This window comes from Ranitomeya imitator, chromosome 9 (assembly GCF_032444005.1).
Source record: "Ranitomeya imitator isolate aRanImi1 chromosome 9, aRanImi1.pri, whole genome shotgun sequence".
In the NCBI taxonomy this organism is placed as follows: Eukaryota; Metazoa; Chordata; class Amphibia; order Anura; family Dendrobatidae; genus Ranitomeya; species Ranitomeya imitator.
The window spans coordinates 98795429-98812662 of NC_091290.1; the positions used below are offsets into that span (position 1 = coordinate 98795429).

General features: G+C 43.6%; 1 protein-coding gene across 3 annotated transcripts in view; it reads left to right on the forward strand.

Annotated features, from left to right (window-relative positions):
- DUS2 (dihydrouridine synthase 2) overlaps positions 1 to 17234 on the forward strand; it is a 263484-nt gene that overhangs the window by 52304 nt on the left and 193946 nt on the right. For 2 of the 3 annotated variants that reach the window (XM_069740207.1, XM_069740208.1), the window contains exon 3: positions 11592 to 11637. The exons of the other annotated variant lie outside the window; for it this stretch is intronic. In XM_069740207.1, the coding sequence (XP_069596308.1) occupies positions 11592 to 11637 (46 nt within the window). The remainder of the gene's footprint in view (positions 1 to 11591; positions 11638 to 17234) is intronic. 3 annotated transcript variants of the gene reach the window in all.

Genomic DNA, 17234 nt, shown 5'->3' on the forward strand with positions numbered 1-17234 from the left:
GCATCTTATGGGGGCCATCAACCATAATGGAGCAGCGTATGGGGCATATGGATGGGAGCAGCAAATTACAGAACGGTGGCGCAGGATGGGAGCAGCACATGACAGTACGGGGGCGCAGGATGGGAGCAGCACACGACCGAATAGGGCAGCACATGACAGAACGGGGGTGCAGCATGGCAGCAGCACATGACAGAATGGGGGTGCAGGATGGAAGCAGCACATGACAGAACGGGTTCGCAGGATGGGAGCAGCACATGACAGGATGGGGCGCAGGATGGGAGCAGCAAATGACAATGGAGGCGCAGGATGGGTGCAGCACATGTCAGAATGGAGGTGCAGGATGGGTGCAGCACATGTCAGAATGGGGGCGGAGGATGGGAGCAGCACATGTCGGAATGGGGGCGCAGGATGGAGCAGCACATGACAGGATCGGGGCACAGGATGGAGCAGCACATGACAGGATGGGGGCGCAGGATGGAGCAGCTCATGACAGGATGGGGACGCAGGATGGAGCAGCACATACCAGGGTGGAGACCATATACCAATATAAATGCTCGCCACCCGGGCGTAGAACGGGTTCAATAGCTAGTGTGTGTATGTATATGTATATGTATATATATATATATATATATATATATATATATATATATATATATATATATATATATATATATATATATATATATATTACTAGGTGGTGGCCCGATTCGAACGCATCGGGTATTCTAGAATATGCATGTCCACGTAGTATATTGCCCCGTCACGTAGTATATTGCCCAGCCACGTAGTATATTGCCCTGTCACGTAGTATATTGCCCAGTCACGTAGTATATTGCACAGCGACGTAGTATACAGCAGAGAGCCACGTAGTATACAGCACAGAGCTACGTAGTATACAGCACAGACACGTAGTATACTGCCCAGCCACATAGTATATTGCCCAGTCACGTAGTATATTGCCCAGCTACGTCGTATAATGCCCAGCCACGTATGTAACAGGTTAAAAAATAAACATATACTCACCTTCCGAGGGACCCTTGTAGTCCTGTCGCCTGTGTGCGGTGCACGCGGCAGCTTCCGGTCCCAGGGTTGGTATGAGTGCAGGACCTGTGATGACGTTGCGGTCACATGACAGTGACGTCATGGCAGGTCCTTCTCGCATAGCATCCTTAGCACCGGAACCTGCCGCTTGCACTGCCGAGGGCAGGACGCGACGTCGGAGGGTGAGAATAACCTATTTTTTTTATTATTCTTATTTGTAACATTAGATCTTTTTACTATTGATGCTGCATACGCTGCATACGCATATGCAAAGTTGGTCACACAGGGTTAATAGCTGCGTAACCGGAGTGCGTTACACCGACGCTCCGGTAACTATGGCATTAACCCTGTGTGAGGGCTGACTGGATGACTGGAGGGGAGTATGGAGCGGGCACTGACTGCGGGGAGGAAAGGGCGGCCATATTGCCCCCAGACTGTGGTCGTCGCTGATTGGTCGTGGCAATTGTTGTGGGCGTTTTGACATGACCAATCAGCGACTTGGATTACATGACAGACAGAGACCGCGACCAATGAATATCCGTAACAGACAGAAGGACAGACAGACAGAAAGATGGAAGTGACCCTTAGACAATTATATAATATATATATATAATCTACTATATAATCGTCTAAGGGTCACTTCCGTCTGTCCTTTCTATCTTTCTTTCTTTCTTTTCTTCCTTCCTTCCTTCCTTCCTTCCTTCCTTCCTTCCTTCCTTCCTTCCTTCCTTCCTTCCTTCCTTCCTTCCTTCCTTCCTTCCTTCCTTCCTTCCTTCCTTCCTTCCTTTCTTCCTTCCTTCCTTTCTTCCTTCCTTCCTTCCTTCCTTCCTTCCTTCCTTTCTTCCTTCCTTTCTTACTTCCTTTCTTACTTCCTTTCTTACTTCCTTTCTTACTTCCTTTCTTACTTCCTTTCTTACTTCCTTTCTTCCTACCTTCCTTTCTTACTTCCTTTCTTTCTTTCTTTCTTTCACGGTTATTCATTCGCTGATTGGTCTCGCCAGCTGCCTGTCATTGCTGCCGCGACCAATCAGCGACGGGCACAGTCCGGAAGAAAATGGCCACTCCTTACTCCCCGCAGTCAGTGGCCGGCGCCTGCTCCATACTCCCCTCCAGTTACCGCTAACACAGGGTAAATGCCGGCAGTAACGGACCGCGTTGTGCCGCGGGTAACGCACTCTGTTACCGCCGCTATTAACCCTGTGTTTCCCCAACCTTTTACTATTAATGCTGCCTATGCGGCATCAATAGTAAAAAAAGTAATGTTAAAAACAGTAAAAAAAACAATAAACCTGCTATACTCACGCTTCGTTGTCCGCTGAGCCACTCGCGCCTGCCGCCATCTTCCTTTCCCAGCGATGCATTGCGAAATTACCCAGAAGACCTAGCGGTCTTGCGAGACCGCTCAGTCATCTGGGTAATTTCTCAATGCATCCTGGGAAAGCAAGATGGCGGCAGCCGCGTGCGCCCATCGGCACAGCACCTTTGGATCCCAGGAGGCACAGAGACGGGACGCTGATGAGCAGCGACCAGAATGGTGAGTATGTTAAACTACAAGGGGCCCTCGGATCGTTAGGTGAGTATGTTTATTTTTTAACCTGTGACATACGTGGCTGGGCAATATACTAATAATAATAATAATAATAATCTTTATTTTTATATAGCGCTAACATATTCCGCAGCGCTTTACAGTTTGCACACATTATCATCGCTGTCCCAGATGGGGCTCACAATCTAAATTCCCTATCAGTATGTCTTTGGAATGTGGGAGGAAACCGGAGTGCCCGGAGGAAACCCACGCAAACACGGAGAGAACATACAAACTCTTTGCAGATGTTGTCCAAGGTGGGATTAGAACCCAGGACTCCAGCGCTGCAAGGCTGCTGTGCTAACCACTGCGCCACCGTGCTGCCCACACTACGTCGCTGGCCAATATACTACGTGGCTCTGTGCTGTATACTATGTAGCTGGGCAATATACTACGTCATTGGGCAATATACTACGTTGCTGGGCAATATACTACGTGGCTGGGCTATATACTACGTGGCTGGGCAATATACTACGTGGCTCTGTGCTGTATACTACGTCGCAGTGCAATATAGTACGTGACTGCAATATACTACGTGGCTGGGCAATATACTACGTGGCTGGGCGATATACTACGTGGCTGGGCAATATACTATGTGACTTGGCAATATACTACGTTGCTGGGCAATATACTACGTGGCTGGGCAATATACTACCTGGCTGGGCTATATACTACGTGACTGGACAATATACTACGTGACTGGACAATATACTATGTGGCTGGGCAATATACTACGTGGCTGGGCAATATACTACGTGGCTGAGCAATATACTACGTGGCTGGGCAATATACTACGTGGCTGAGCAATATACTACTTGGCTGGGCAATATACTACGTGGCTGGGCAATATACTACGTCGCTGGCCAATATACTACGTGGCTCTGTGCTGTATACTACGTAACTGGGCAATATACTACGTCACTGGGCAATATACTACGTGGCTCTGTGCTGTATACTAGGTCTCTGTGCAATATAGTACGTGGCTGGGCAATATACTACGTGGCTGGGCAATATACTACGTGGCTTGGCAATATACTACGTTGCTAGGCAACATACTACGTGGCTGGGCAATATACTACGTTGCTGGGCAATATATTACGTCGCTGTGCAATATACTACGTGGCTGGGCAATATACTATGTGACTTGGCAATATACTACGTTGCTGGACAATATACTACGTGACTGGACAATATACTACGTGGCTGGGCAATATACTACGTGGCTGGGCAATATACTACGTTGCTGGGCAATATACTACGTTGCTGGGCAATATACTACGTTGCTGGGCAATATACTACGTGGCTGGGCAATATACTACGTGGCTGGGCAATATACTACGTGGCAATACTATATACTATTTGGCTGGACAATATACTACGTGGCTGGGCAATATACTACGTGGCTGGGCAACCTACTACGTGGCTGAGCAATATACTACTTGGCTGGGCAATATACTACGTGGCTGGGCAATATACTACATGGCTGGGCAATATACTACGTCGCTGGCCAATATACTACGTGGCTCTGTGCTGTATACTACGTAACTGGGCAATATACTACGTCACTGGGCAATATACTACGTGGCTCTGTGCTGTATACTACGTCTCTGTGCAATATAGTAGGTGGCTGGGCAATATACTACGTGGCTGGGCAATATACCACGTCGCTGGGCAATATAGTGCGTGGCTGGGCAATATACTGCGTGGACATGCATATTCTAGAATACCCGATGCGTTCGAATCGGGCCACTATCTATCTATCTATCTATCTATCTATCTATCTATCTATATATATATATATATATATTTCATAAGAGAGATAGCAGAATGGCCGATGATTCATTTTTCGGCTTTTGCAAAATCATTGCAGAAGCCCACAGGATAGGAGACATGGTTTACATACAGTAAACCATTTCAGAACAGTTAGATTTATAGATGTCAGTGTCTAATACTGTCACGGACCGCCCCTGGCACATTAACCCCCAAAACACTGCGATCAAACCTGATCGCAGCATTCCGGGGGCATAGGGAAGCATCGTGCAGGGAGGGGGCTCCCTGCGGGCTTCCCTGAGACCCTCGGTACAAGGCGATGTGCTCAACTTGTACCGAGCGTCTCCTCCCTGCAGGCCTCGGAATTAAAATGGCTGTGGGGCTGCATCCGGGTCCTGCAGGGAGGTGGCTTACAAACGCCTGCTCAGAGCAGGTGCTGATAAGCCTGCAGCCCTGCTTGTCAGATCGCTGATCTGACACAGTGCTGTGCAAAGTGTTAGATCAGCGATCTGACCCTATAGTGTGATGTCCCCCCCTGGGACAACGTTATAAAGTAAAAAAAAAAAAATATTTAGATGTGTAAAAAGAAAAAAAAAAATTTTTTATATATATATATATATATATATATATATATATATATATATATATATATATATATATATATATATATATATATATATATATATATATATATATATATATATATATTGTAAATTCACACTGAAGGCATCAAAACTATGAATTAACACAAGTGGAATTATAAACTTAACAAGAAAGTGTGAAACATCTGAAAATATGTCTTATATTCTAGGTTCTTCAAAGTAGCCACCTTTTGCTTTGATGACTGCTTTCCATGTTCTTGGCATTCCCTTGATGAGCTTCAAGAGGTAGTCACCGGAAATGGTCTTCCAACAATCTTGAAGGAGTTACCAGAGATGCTTAGCACTTGTTGGCCCTTTCGCCTTCACTCTGTGGTCCAGCTCACCCCAAACCATCTCGATTGGGTTCAGGTCTGGTGACCACCCCATCACTCTCCTTCTTGGACCAATAGCCCTTATACAGCCTGGAGGTGTGTTTGGGGTCATTGTGCTGTTGAAAAATAAATGATGGTCCAACTAAACGCAAACCGGATGGAATAGCATGCTGCTGCAAGATGCTGTGGTAGCCATTCTGGTTCAGTATGTCTTCAATTTTGAATAAATCCCCAACAGTGTCACCAGCAAAGCACCCCCACACCATCACACCTCCTCCTCCATGCTTCACGGTGGGAACCAGGCATGCAGGGTCCATCCATTCACCTTTTCTGAATCGCACAAAGACACGGTGTTTGGAGCATAAGATCTCAAATTTGGACTCATCAGACCAAAGCACAGATTTCCACTGGTCTAATGTCCATTCCTTGTGTTCTTTAACCCACACAAGTCTCTTCTGCTTGTTGCCTGTCCTTAGCAGTGGTTTCCTAGCAGCCATTTTACCAGGAAGGCCTGCTGCACAAAATCTCCTCTTAACAGTTGTTGTAGAGATGTGTATACTGCTAGAACTCTGTGTGGCATTGACCTGGTCTCTAATCTGAACTGCTGATAACCTGCGATTTCTGAGGCTGGTGATTCTGATAAACTTATCCTCAGAAGCAGAGGTGACTCTTGGTCTTCCTTTCCTGGGGCGGTCCTCATGTGAGCCATTTTCTTTGTAGCGCTTGATGGTTTTTGCAACTGCACTTTGGGGACACTTTCAAAGTTTTCCCAATTTTTCAGACTGACTGACCTTCATTTCTTAAAGTAATGATGGCCACTCATTTTTCCTTACTTAGCTGCTTTTTTCTTGCCCTAATACAAATTCTAACAGTCTATTCAGTAGGAGTATCAGCTGTGTATGCACCAGACTTCTGCACAACAAAACTGATGGTCCCAACCCCTTTTATAAGGCAAGAAATCCCACTTATTAAACCTGACAGGGCACACCTGTGAAGTGAAAACCATTTCCGGTGACTACCTCTTGAAGCTCATCAAGAGAATGCCAAAAGTGTGCAAAGCAGTCATCAAAGCAAAAGCTAGCTATTTTGAAGAACCTAGAATATAAGACATATTTTCAGTTGTTTCACACTTTTTTGTTAAGTATATAATTCCACATGTGTTAATTCATAGTTTTGATTCCTTCAGTGTGAATTTACAAATTTCATAGTCATAAAAATCTTTAAATGAGGTGTGTCCAAACTTTTGGTCTGTACTGTTTTTATATATATAAATTTCCCATAAATACATTTCTTTAGCTAAATAATAAAAAAAAATAAAAGTACACATATTTAGTATCGCCGCGTCCGTAACTACCCCACCTATAAAACTGTCCCACTAGTTAACCCCTTCAGTGAACACCGTAAAAAAAAGAGACAAAAAACAACGCTTTATTATCATACCGCCGAACAAAAAGTGGAATAACACGCGATCAAAAAGACTGATATAAATAACCATGGTACCTCTGAAAACGTCATCTTTTCCCGCAAAAAAACGAGCCGCCACACAGCAGCATCAGCGAAATAAAAAAGTTACAGTCCTCAGAATAAAGCGATGCAAAAATAATTATTTTTTCTATAAGATAGTTTTTGTCGTATAAAAGCGCCAAAACATAAAAAAAATATAAATGAGGCAATTTTACCAAACGTGGGATGGTATAAACGCCTCCCTCCTCCCCCCCCCCCCAAAGAAAAAAAAAAATTCATGAATTACTGTTTTTTGGTCATTCTGCCTCACAAAAATCAGAATGAAAAGCGATCAAAAATATCACGTGCTCGAAAATGATACCAATAAAAATGTAAACTCGTCCTGCAAAAATCAAGACCTCTGTGGACCAAACATTACTCTGTGGACCAAAATATGGAAAAATAATAGCTCTCAAATTGTGGAGACACAAAAACTATTTTTTGCAATAAACAGCGTCTTTTAGTGTGTGACAGCTGCCAATCATAAAAATCCGCTAAAATATCAGCGTACTCAGGACAAATTGTACAACAACTTTTGGGGTCCAATTTCTCCTGTTACCCTTTGGTAAAATAAAACAAATTAGAGCTGAATTAAATTTTTTGTGAAAAAAAGTTAATTGTTCATTATTTTTTAAACATTCCAAAAATTCCTATGAAACAACTGAAGGGTTAATAAACTTCTTGAATGCGGTTTTGAGCACCTTGAGGGGTGCAGTTTTTAGAATGGTGTCACACTTGGTTATTTTCTATCATATAGACCCCTCAAAATGACTTCAAATGAAATTGCTGGTCAACTTTTAACCCTTATAACTCCCTAACAAAAAATAAATTTTGGTTCCAAAATTGTGCTGATGTAAAGTAGACATGTGCGAAATGTTACTTAAGTATCTTGTGTGACATATCTCTGTGATTTAAGGGCATAAAAATTCAAAGTTGGAAAATTGCGAAATTTTCGCCAAATTTCCTTTTTTTCACAAATAAACGCAGGTAATATCAAATACATTTTACCACTATTATGAAGTACAATATGTCACGAGAAAAAAATGTCAGAATCATCAGGATCCTTTAAAGCGTTCCAGAGTTATAACCTCAAAAAGGGACAGTGGTCAGAATTGTAAAAATTGGCCCGGTCATTAACATGCAAACCACCCTCGGAACTTAAGGGGTTAATAGCCTAGAAAGGGACCATGGTTATTGGCCCCCCCTAGCTAAAAACATCTGCCCCCAGCCACACCAGGGGGTCCTGCCCGCGTTCCCTAAGCACCTCGCCGCCAGTGCACTAGCCTGCCGCAGGAGAGCACCCTCCTACTGCCCTTCTCCCCGGACAGCTCAGATCGGAGGCCCTCTTTCAAGCTGCGCTGGCGAGTCTCAAGGCGGCACGCGAGGAAACCTGCGCAGCCCTCCTGAAAGTGGCAGAGCGCCAGGCAGATCGAGAGGCGGCACAAGCAGAGCGGGAGCGAGAGGTGGCAGAACGCCAAGCTGAGCAAGAAAATCAACTGGAGTTGGCTCCGCAGGGTATCCTACCGCCCACCACATCCTGTCCGGAACCCAAGACAGCCAAGGTCCGAGCCAAGGACTTCCCCTTGTTGGAGAAGGATGGAGACCTGGACTCCTTATCTGCGAGCCTTTGAGCGGACCTGCCGACAGCACCATCTGGCCTCGGATCAGTGGGCCAAGTTCCTGACCCCCCCCGTATGAGTGGTAAGACTCTTGAAGTTTTGGGGAACTTACCTGCCGGGTTGGAACAGAAATATGAGAGCATCAAACAGGCCCTGATCCAGCAGTTCAACCTCACTCTGGAGACTTACCGTATAAAGTTCCGGAGCCTGCAAAAAGGCCCCAAGGACTCATGCGGGTCCTTATGAGAGCTGCAGAGCACTAGACCACCGGCCAGGAGATCCAGGAAGCGTATGTCATGGAGCAATTCTTGTGGAACTGCCCAGAGGATCTGCAAAAGTACCTCCGTGACTGGAAACCACAGGGGGCCGCTGCTACAGCCGTCCTGGTAGATGAATATGCCAATAACCGGGCCCCTGAAGCCAAGCGGGCCGCCCACAGCACCTGGAGAAGGGGTAAGACTCATCCTGCCCCTGTTTTCTCAGCCCCTAGAATGCAAGGGGCGCCACCATCTGTTTCCCTCTCCAGGCCAGAGGCAGAACCCAGGAGGTGTCAATACTGCAACCAACCCGGACGCTTCAGGGCCATGTGTCCCCCAATGCCCCGTCCTCATCCCCAAAACCAGGGTTCATCTGGACTGGGGAATGAGGGAGGTGATAGTGTCGGCGAATATTCCCGCAAGTGTTTTACTTGGGACAGATTTGGGCGGCTAGTGTCACAGTATGTGGCTACTGAGACCCCAAGTCATGGTCCCCCACTGTGTCTTAATTTGTCTACTACTACCAATGTTATAAGTGTGTTGCCTGTTCCTTCTGCGTCAAGGGGGGAGGTGGGAGCTGAGGGTCACTCCTGCACTGACAGGACACATGCAGCCCTTGCAGATGAGACAGAGCCAGAAGACACAGGAAGGTGTGAGAATGCCCCCAGGTGTCAATAAGACACCTATCTATTACTAATCCTATAGTTTGGAAAGGGTATAAATAAACACACACACATGCAGAATAAAATCTTTTAAAGATTGTCACCCCCTCCAGCCTTTATAAACTAAAAGAGCCACCTTGTGCAGCAGTAATGCTGCATTCTAACAAGGTGGCTCTTTTAGTTTTTGGTGCATTTATTCCCAAAATAAAGCGTTTTATAACTTCTCCAAAATACCTGTCTTTATCCAGGGAGGCAGGTCCTCACCCCCCTGCTTGAAACTCCACACTGCCATCACTCCGCGCTGTTTTCGCTTGAAATCCGGCGCCTGCGCTGTGTAGTACTGTCTGGTGCAGGCGCAGTGAGCTCTGGCCGTGTGACGTCCCAGCCAGGCTTGCAGACTGCGCCTATGCGGCCAGTGCGGCAACCCACCTTTGGAATCCCAGCCCCGCAGTGTGTTAAGCATTATGCATAGTGCCGGGCTGGGATTCATAGGCAGGGCGGCCGCAGTTATAAAACGCTTTATTTTGGGAATAAATGCACCAAAAACTAAAAGAGCCACCTTGTTAGAATGCAGCATTACTGCTGCACAAGGTGGCTCTTTTAGTTTATAACGGCTGGAGGGGGTGACAGTCGCCCTTTAATGAAATAAAACACTTAACACTGTTTGACCATTTTATTGTTACTGGTAATCCAAGCAAAGCCCTCGATCTCCTGTAAAAAAAAAAATAAAAATTAAAATAAAAAAACAATAATATACCATACCTGTCCGGCGTACAGTCAGTCCCATGCTGTAATCCATATCTGGGGTATATACAGTTTACAACCGGGAGCGGTGCTAATGCGACCAGCCCAGAATGCCAGCTGATTTTCCTACGCTCAAGAGTTCATTTGAGTTCATGCCAACAGGGAGCGCAGCATCGGTGACATCACCGCTAGTCACTGAAGCTCCGCTCCCTGCATTTCATTCATTCCCCAGTAGTGTACAACCGGGACGTTCGCATTATACATCATATTTCTGGGTGACACTTTTACCATCTATATTTAATTTCTGTTTTTACAAGTTAACTTAAATCAACTAAGTATGATGTTTCTCCTTTATCGGACTCTGCTTCTTTTGCAATTTGATGTGACTTGTTTATTTTTTTGCTGCAGTGATGTCCCTGACTACCCTGATGACCACTGCAGCTAATCACTGGCCTCAACTCTTTAACTGTTACAGCCAGTGGGGGAATAACCTGGAATTCTTGTATTTGTAACTTCAAACTGCATAGCCATTTAAAACGAAGCACGTAATGTTAGGTTTTTAGAGTTGGAGATTCATTTGAGATCTGATGGCATATGAATTTTTGGTTGAATAAATTGTTAGATGTTTGTCTGTTTTAATATGTTTGTTTATTTCCTTTATGCTTTTAAAACAAAATCCAATATTCTACTTCTGGAAGGTTAAAGTAAAAATAAATTGCTTACCATGTCCCTGCATTTTGAAATGATTACTTCCATTATGGTATTGAGAAGATAAAAAGGCTGCACACTTTGTTAAATGTAAGGAAACTTTCTTTAACACTATAGCAGTCCTCTCAAAATGGTCGTATTGCTGACCTCCAAGCCATAGTCTGGACAAGCATAAAGTCCTTCGCTGGGATGTAGAACGTCTGCATGTTTATCACCTGTATGTCTGCATACGTTCATGTTTATATTATATTCTTATATTTTTTTTTACAGTTTTATAATCTATTTGTGTGCTTTCTTGCTTATTTAAAAATGAATAAGACGGGGGGCTACACAGCGACTTTGGCCATGGCACCTGCATGCAACCAAAGTTCATTAGGGTCACGTTGCAACACGGAGGATACTGTGAGTTCGACAAGCCGTCACAAAAACTCTGATATGGTTGGACTTTTTGAGACTTGCTTGTTGTGGTCGGAGTATCCTTGAGGTGGCAATCCGACTCCATTCATTTGTGTTGCGCTGCAATGTAGCAGCAACAATCAGCGAATTTTGGTCGAACGTCAGGTGTCACTGCTAAAATAGCTGCGTAGCCCCAGCCTAAATTATGTGTAAAAAAAAAATGTCTGTATATGGTATGAACTGCGGAATATGTTGGCGATATATAAAAAAGATTATTAAGTGGTTTGATATTTTGCGCAAATGTGTAATAGACGATAATCTGATTCCTTTTAGGAGCTAGTGGATATAAAGATGTTACAGTGTAAGCGAGTTGTTAATGGTAAGATGATTTTCTGTTCATTGAGCATGTTTGTACTAAGGGTAACCACTTATTCGGTTTGGCCACATTACACAATTTATCGCCATGCTTTTCTGGACTGATAGTGTGGTGATGTTTGGAGAACAGCCACATGCTGATCTTTTGGAGCATTGCAACTTTTGTGATCACTAAAGAGTTCTGGAATACAAAAGATGTTCCATATTTTATTTTCCCAGTTTTCTATTCTGGCAAGGGTTTTACAGTGACCTAACACTCAATAATGTCACCCGCATGTTCATATTAGAAATCTGAATAATGCTGTACTAACCTGATAATCTCACAAGCATGTACAGAGCTTCCTCTCACACTTCCGTCTTTCAGCTCCCGTCACAATCCGTCGATTTTTGAGAATGCAGTGATTGTGATGGATGGCCATCCGTTTCATCCGTCTTTCACTGGATCCTGCATAAATAAACGGTCCGTCGGGCAGAGAAAACTTTCAGAGGAACGATTTTTAAGCACGTTGGAAAATCGTTCAGCGACGCATTCTGCGCTGTCCATCACTGGCTACAATGGAAGCCTATGGGTGCAGGATCGGTCGCTGCCTGTGAAAAGCAGGAATCCAGCGACGGGTCCCGCCTTTTCAAAGAGAGCATGCGTGGAAGAATTTCCCGTCAGGGAAATTCTCTCTCGCTCGCTCTCTTTCTACTATTGATGCTGCCTATGCAACATCAATAGTAACAAGATATAATGATAAAAATAAAAAATCGCAATATTCTTACCTACCGGCGTTCCCGCGCAGTGTCACTGATGCTCCCGGCAGCTAGCGTTACTTCCTAGCAATACATTGCGAAATCTCGTGAGAAGTCGTGGTCTCGCGAGACTGCGACTTCTTGCGAGATTTCGCAATGTATTACTTGGAACGCTAGCTGCCGGGAGCATCGCTGCGCGGGAACGCCAGTTGGTGAGAATACTACAATTTTTTTGATTTTTTTTTTTTAACCTGGTTTGTGTTGTGTGGGGGCCATGCATACCAGGATACGGATGTGGGGGCCGTGCATACCAGGATACGGATGTGGGGGCCGTGCATACCAGGATAGGGATGTGGGGGGCTGTGCATACCAGGATAAGGATGAGGGGGGCCATGCATAAAAGGATAGTGATGAGGTGGCCATGCATACCAGGATATGGATGTGTGGGCCGTGCATACCAGGATACAGATGTGGGGGCCATGCATACCAATATAGGGATGAGGTGACCATGCATTATTATTTATTATTATTATTTATTTATATAGCACCATTGATTCCATGGTGCTGTACATGAGAAGGGGTTACATACAAGTTACAGATATCACTTACAGTATATAAACTAGCAATGACCAACAGGCCAGACCGCATATCAAATATAAGGGTTGGGGGTCATTTGGGGAATAGTGATCACAAAATAATACGTTTTCATGTATCCTTTAATAAGATGTGTAATAGAGGGGTTACAAGGACACTAAACTTCAGGAGGGCAAATTTCCAACGGATGAGAGAGGATCTTGGTGCAATTAAATGGGACGATATCCTGAGACACAAAAATACACAAAGAAAATGGGAGACGTTTATTAGCATCCTGGATAGGACCTGTGCACAGTATATACCGTATGGGAATAAACATACTAGAAATAGGAGGAAACCAACATGGCTAAATAGAGCTGTAAGGGGCGCAATAAGTGACAAAAAGAAAGCATTTAGAGAATTAAAGGAAGTAGGTATTGAGGAGGCATTAAATAAATACAGAAAATTAAATAAATTCTGTAAAAAGCAAATCAAGGCAGCAAAGATTGAGACAGAGAGACTCATTGCCAGAGAGAGTAAAAATAATCCCAAAATATTATTAAATTACATAAATGGTAAGAAACTAAAAAAATGATAGTATCCAATACAAGAAATGAGGGCACTCACCAGTCTTCACCGTGATTTGTACTTTATTAATAGATACAACTTGTTAAAAACCCATGGCCGGAGTTGAATGAGCCGTATCTCGTATCTGGGATAGGGTCGCTCACTGAGCCCCTATCCCAGTATATCGATTGGTTATTACGGCCGTTACTGAAAGATGTTCCGGCGTACCTTAAAGATACTAATGCTTTCCTTGAAAGTATACATGATTTTCAATGGCAGGACAATTATTCCTTGGCATCGATAGACGTACAAAGTTTATATACGAGGATCCCCCAGAAAAGTGGAGTAGAGGCTATTAAACAGATTTTGTGCACTACAGATAAGAGTCAGGAGTTCATCAGATTCATCTGTGAAGGATTATATTTTATTTTAACCCATAATGCTTTTACGTTTATGGAGGATTGGTACTTTCAATTAGTGGGGACCGCGATGGGTACTCCGGTAGCATGTACTTTTGCTAATTTATTTTTGGCCTTGTTCGAGGAGAATTACATCTATGCGGATGACAATGTCTTTATGCGACACATCAAATTTACCAAAGATATATTGATGATATAGTGATCATTTGGGACGACAGCGAAAAAACATTTAATGAGTTCGTGACTCACTTAAATAACAAAAACAGCATGAACATGGTATTCACATCGGTTTTTGGAGGGCATCGGTTAGAATTTCTGGACGTCTTAATGGAAATAAATAATGACAAAATTTGTACTTCGATGTACCGTAAACCAGTAGCAGCAAATATGATAATGCATTTTGATAGCTACCATCCAGTACACACTAAACGTGCACTACCTCGCAGTCAGTTTCTGAGAGTGAGTAGATTAAATAACACCAATGATGGTTATGAACATCAGTCAAAAGAAATGCAGCATAGATTCGAACAAAGGGGTTACCCACGCAAATTATTAGAATCAGCGAGAGAGAAAGTGACTAAGGAGAGAAATACTGACAGTGAGTTCAAAGTTTCTAGTAAGAATTGCAAGGCAGAAAAAAGATTTACCTTTTGCTTTGCATATAACAACATGGATCAGCAAATCAGACTAGCCATTAAAAAGAATTGGTATATTTTGGGAAGTGACAAAGACTTGACAGAAGTTGTAGCTAGAGGCCCTTTGATATCGAACAGACGGAGTGTCAGATTAAGGGACAAATTAGTGAAAAATCGCATTAGTAAACCGCATCCTAACTGGATGCAAGCTATGGTCCCGAAAGGGAACTTTAAATGTGGACACTGTTCACATTGCAGACAGCACATTACGGACCGGGTGTTACACATGGGAGCGGTAGAACATGTAGTGAATGATTTTATTACATGTAAGACAAATAATGTGGTTTATGTGATTTTTTGTCCCTGCAGACACTATTATATAGGGAAAACCATAAGACCATTACACGTGCGATTCCGTGAACATTGTAGATCCATAATAACAGGCAAAGGTGTACCGAGGTTGATCACGCACATGAAAGAACGGCATGGAGGCAGGACAGAAGATTTAACATTTGCAGGCATTGAGAAAGTGAACTTGCCAGCCAGAGGGGGAGATTTAAATAATTTACTCCTCAGGGTTGAGGCAAAATGGATTATGCACAGCAATGCGATGGGACCATTAGGGTTCAATGACAGGGTTGACCTGTCGATATTTTTGTGACAGATTAGTTCTCTGATTTTGGATTAAAATATGTTAGATTGATCTTTATGACTCCTATGAAAATGTGAAAGAAGGAAGGGGGAAAGAAAAGGAAGGAAAAAAAAGGGGAAAAAAAAGAGGAAAAAGAAAAAGGGGAATTTTTTTTTTTTTATATATATTATCTTTGCGATACCAGTCAGCATTAGTAATATGTATAAGCCATATGTAATTATTCTGTTCTTTTGTCATACTTGTTACAGTTGTTTTTAAGTGTGCTTTTATATGATTGTGTTTTAGTTGTGGGAGGGTTCAGGGAATGTGGAGGGGGAGGTGTCGGGTTCGGCACTATATTTCCGCCACCTGATCTTGCCACAAACTGACCTGTTGAAGCGCAAGCACAGCGCGAAACGATCGTCGTCCTGACCCCCCCTGCTCACACGAGCTACGGCTCATTCAACTCCGGCCATGGATTTTTAACAAGTTGTATCTATTAATAAAGTACGAATCACGGTGAAGACTGGTGAGTATTGAACACTGTTTTTTCTGAGGAGCACCCGAAGTCAGGATTCGTTGGAGTTGTGCTTCTATTTGTCGGATCTGTTGACACAGCCTGTCAGATGTTTTAAGCCATCGAGGATAGTGCCGCTCGGCGTGTTTCTCCGGCTCTTGTTGTATTTTAAAAAATGATAGTGTTGGCCCCCTTAAAATAGTCTGGGTGAAATGGTGGATGAGGATGAGGAAAAAGCCAATATGCTAACTGACTTTTTTTCATCAGTATTTACAAAAGAAAATCCTGTGGCAGACAAAATGACTAGTGATAAAAATTCCGAATTAAATGTCACCTGCTTAACCCCGCAGGAAGTGCGGTGGCATCTAAAAATCACTAAAATTGACAAATCTCCGGGCCCATCCCGGGATACACCCTCGAGTACTGCAGGAATTAAGTACAGTCATTGATAGACCATTATTTTTAATCTTTAAAGACTCCATAATAACAGGGTCTGTACCACAGGACTGGCGTATAGCAAATGTGGTGCCAATATTCAAAAAGGCGACAAAAACTGAACTCGGAAATTATAGGCCAGTAAGCTTAACCTCTACTGTGGGTAAAATCCTGGAGGGCATTCTAAGGGATGCTATACTGGAGTATCTGAAGAGGAATAACCTCATGACCCAGTATCAGCACGGGTTTACTAGGGACCGTTCATGTCAGACTAATTTGATCAGTTTCTATGAAGAGGTAAGTTCCGGACTGGACCAAGGGAACCCAGTGGACGTAGTGTATATGGACTTTTCAAAAGCTTTTGATACGGTGCCACACAAAAGGTTGATACATAAAATGAGAATAATGGGGATAGGGGGAAAATATGTGTAAGTGGGTTGAGAGCTGGCTCAGGGATAGGAAACAAAGGGTGGTTATTAATGGAGCACACTCGGACTGGGTAGCGGTTAGCAGTGGGGTACCACAGGGATCAGTATTGGGCCCTCTTCTTTTTAATATATTTATTAATGACCTTGTAGGGGGCATTCAGAGTAGAATTTCAATATTTGCAGATGACACTAAACTCTGCAGGGTAATCAATACAGGGGAGGACAATTTTATATTACAGGATGATTTATGTAAACTAGAAGCTTGGGCTGATAAATGGCAAATGAGCTTTAATGGGGATAAATGTAAGGTCATGCACTTGGGTAGAAGTAATAAGATGTATAATTATGTGCTTAATTCTAAAATTCTGGGCAATACCGTCAATGAAAAAGACCTGGGGGTATGGGTGGATGACAAACTCATATTCCGTGGCCAGTGTCAGGCAGCTGCTACAAAGGCAAATAAAATAATGGGATGCATTAAAAGAGGCATAGATGCTCATGAGGAGAACATAATTTTACCTCTACACAAGTCACTAGTTCGACCACACTTAGAATACTGTGCACAGTTCTGGTCTCCGGTGTATAAGAAAGACATAGCTGAACTGGAGCGGGTGCAGAGAAGAGCGACCGAGGTTATTAGAGGACTGAGGGGGTCTGCAAT